The 3,013-nt window shown below is 50.1% G+C and overlaps 1 protein-coding gene across 1 annotated transcript; it reads left to right on the plus strand.

Moving 5' to 3' along the window:
- Positions 1 to 248: 248 nt before the first annotated feature.
- Positions 249 to 2,505, plus strand: TMEM185B (transmembrane protein 185B). Its single transcript, XM_045825897.1, has one exon. The coding sequence runs from the start codon at positions 765 to 767 to the stop codon at positions 1,815 to 1,817; it is 1,053 nt and encodes a 350-aa protein (XP_045681853.1). The 5' UTR covers positions 249 to 764; the 3' UTR covers positions 1,818 to 2,505.
- The last annotated feature ends 508 nt before the right edge of the window (positions 2,506 to 3,013 follow it).

Here is a 3,013-nt window from a genome sequence, read left to right on the forward strand (position 1 = left end):
ACACCGCCCTATGCATTCCTGGTTACCCGTACCCACTGCCTCGCTCACAAACTCCCACACGCCTCCCACCAACGAGTGAAGACTCGTGCCCACGCTGTTCCCCTCCGCAAAACCGGCGTTGGCGCCTCACCGCGGGACACGAGCCCCCGGGTCTGCAGCCGCAAAGGGTAGGGCTCCGGAGGCGGGCCCGCCCCCACCGGCTTCCGGTCCTCCTGGGCCCCGCCCCCGCCTGGGCGCCACCCCTAGGACGGCTGGGAGGATGTGAGCTCACTCCCGCCCGGGTGCTCGCGGCACCGCCAGGAAGCGTCCACGGGAATCGCGGCCCACTCGCTGCCAACAGGCCAGCCGTGGGAGTCAGCAGCGCGCCACGCCCCGAGCCGAAGCGCCCGCCCGGTTCCTGCCAGCACCACACGCAGTAACAGCCTTCAAAGTAGGTATGGAGTGAAGGCGGACAGCAGCCGGGCAGAAGCGGGAACCCGCTCTGACACACCGCGCCATCAGGGGCCGGTGGGTAGCTGGGAGGGTGAGGGCGTGCATGCCACGCCCCACCGCGCTTCCTGCCGGTCCACGTGACCGCGTGCGCACGTGCTCCAGTTGCTCGGCCCCGCGGGTAGGAAATTCGGCCTGGCCACCCTCTGCTGCTGCCCACCTAGAGGCGTCGCAGGCCCGGCGGGGAAGGCGGCAGGCCTGGGAAGCGTTGGAGACTCAGCGCCCGCCAATCAGGGCTAAGCAGCACGCCCAGGTGGGCAAGCGGCGGCTTTGCCATGAACCCCAGGGGCCTGTTCCAAGACTTCAACCCGAGTAAGTTCCTCATCTACTCCTGCCTCCTGCTCTTCTCCGTGCTGCTGCCCCTCCGCCTGGATGGCATCATCCAGTGGAGCTACTGGGCCGTCTTCGCTCCCATATGGCTGTGGAAGCTTCTTGTCATCGCAGGCGCCTCGGTGGGTGCGGGCGTTTGGGCCCGAAACCCTCGCTACCGCACCGAGGGAGAGACTTGCGTGGAGTTCAAAGCTATGTTGATCGCTGTGGGCATCCATTTGCTGCTGCTTATGTTCGAAGTCCTGGTCTGCGATAGGGTAGAGAGAGGGACCCACTTCTGGTTGCTGGTCTTCATGCCACTCTTCTTCGTATCTCCCGTGTCGGTGGCTGCCTGCGTGTGGGGGTTTCGACATGATAGGTCACTCGAGCTGGAGATACTGTGCTCTGTCAACATCCTGCAGTTCATCTTCATTGCCCTCAGGCTGGACAGGATTATCCACTGGCCGTGGTTGGTGGTGTTCGTGCCCCTCTGGATCCTCATGTCATTCCTCTGCCTGGTCGTCCTCTATTACATTGTCTGGTCCCTCCTGTTCCTTAGGTCTCTGGATGTCGTGGCGGAACAGCGGAGAACACACGTGACCATGGCCATCAGCTGGATCACTATTGTTGTGCCCCTGCTCACTTTTGAGGTTCTGCTGGTTCACAGATTGGATGGCCACAATACATTTTCTTACATCTCCATATTTGTCCCTCTTTGGCTTTCATTAATAACTTTAATGGCCACTACATTTAGGCGAAAAGGGGGCAACCATTGGTGGTTTGGTATTCGCAGAGATTTCTGTCAGTTTCTGCTTGAAATTTTCCCATTTTTAAGAGAATATGGGAATATTTCATATGATCTACATCATGAAGATAGTGAAGATGCTGAAGAAACATCCATTCCAGATGCTCCTAAAATCGCTCCAATGTTTGGAAAGAAGGCCAGGGTAGTTATAACCCAGAGCCCAGGAAAATATGTTCCCCCACCACCCAAGTTAAATATTGATATGCCAGATTAAACTCAACTTCGAGAGTGCCCATAAGTATTTAGAAGTCAGACACACGTGCCCAAAATCCACCTTACTTTTTGCCTTTTAATCCATCCCAAACCTAGAACTGAAACCAGGCTCCAAACACCGTCATCTCATGCCTTGTTGGAGTTTGATGCCTAACGGAGACTCATCAGTATTCGCCATAGATGTAGGGGGTTATATGAATATACAGCAGTGTGTGTGACGTGTGAGAGGATTCACTGGGTGGGTGCTTAAAGAGCTGGCTGGGAGCAGTAAGTTGAATTGTTTGAGTAGTAGGTCCTGAAATGGAATAACTATACAGCTAAGATTTTGTTTTTGTTTTTTTTTTTAAGTTGTATTACAACTATCGAAAGTTGTTATAAAAAGTATTTTTGTACACTGCTAGCCTAAAATTGTATTTCAGATTGTGCCTGTTGTGACATAATTGATAGCAAATGTAAAGAATTCTCTCTTCCTTTCTTGTGTATAAACCTCATAGTTGTTATTTTTAGTGTTCCTACTGTTAAAATAATTTTTCTTTGGGCTTTACTGATACTGGTCTTTGATAGCCTAGTAGGAGAATTTTTCTAATGCAGTGAATCCACACATATATGATATTTATATGAATATTTTAGTAATGTAATATATATGTCGAATTATAGTTCTATGCAGTACAATATATTATGTTGAAGTATTTTTTTAAGTTTATATGTGAAAATATATGTCTATTGCAGATGTTCTTAAAGGTCGCTTAAACCACTCATGTGTATCCCATGTAGGGTCTATCAGAGTACTAGGCATGAATACAGAGATTGAAAATCCCCAGGATCTTAATAGTCAGGTGTGAGATGACTCAGTCTGCACAGTTTTAAGTTCCCTCTTAGAAGAAGAGAGACCACCATCTTTTGGGAACAGGTGACATACTCCAGTGTGGTGCCAGACCCTAAAGTGACACTGAAATCAGCACCTTAAATTTTCCCACACAGGTGGTAACATCTGTTCAGAGACAACTGAAGTAAGCAACAAGTGGTTTGTGCATTTCTAAGGATATTACAGTATTAATTGGCCATAACATAAAGTGTTACTTGTTATCGGACAACTCAAGATAACGGCCTTAACCAGACATGGCCAACAGGGTCAGGTATTATTTTAAGGTCCAAACTTTTTGAACTGTCAGCAACGGGAAAATAAGTTTGGGGTTT

Source organism: Phyllostomus hastatus, unplaced genomic scaffold, assembly GCF_019186645.2.
Source record: "Phyllostomus hastatus isolate PE091 unplaced genomic scaffold, TTU_PhHast_1.1 phas_scaffold_60, whole genome shotgun sequence".
Lineage (NCBI taxonomy): Eukaryota > Metazoa > Chordata > Mammalia > Chiroptera > Phyllostomidae > Phyllostomus > Phyllostomus hastatus.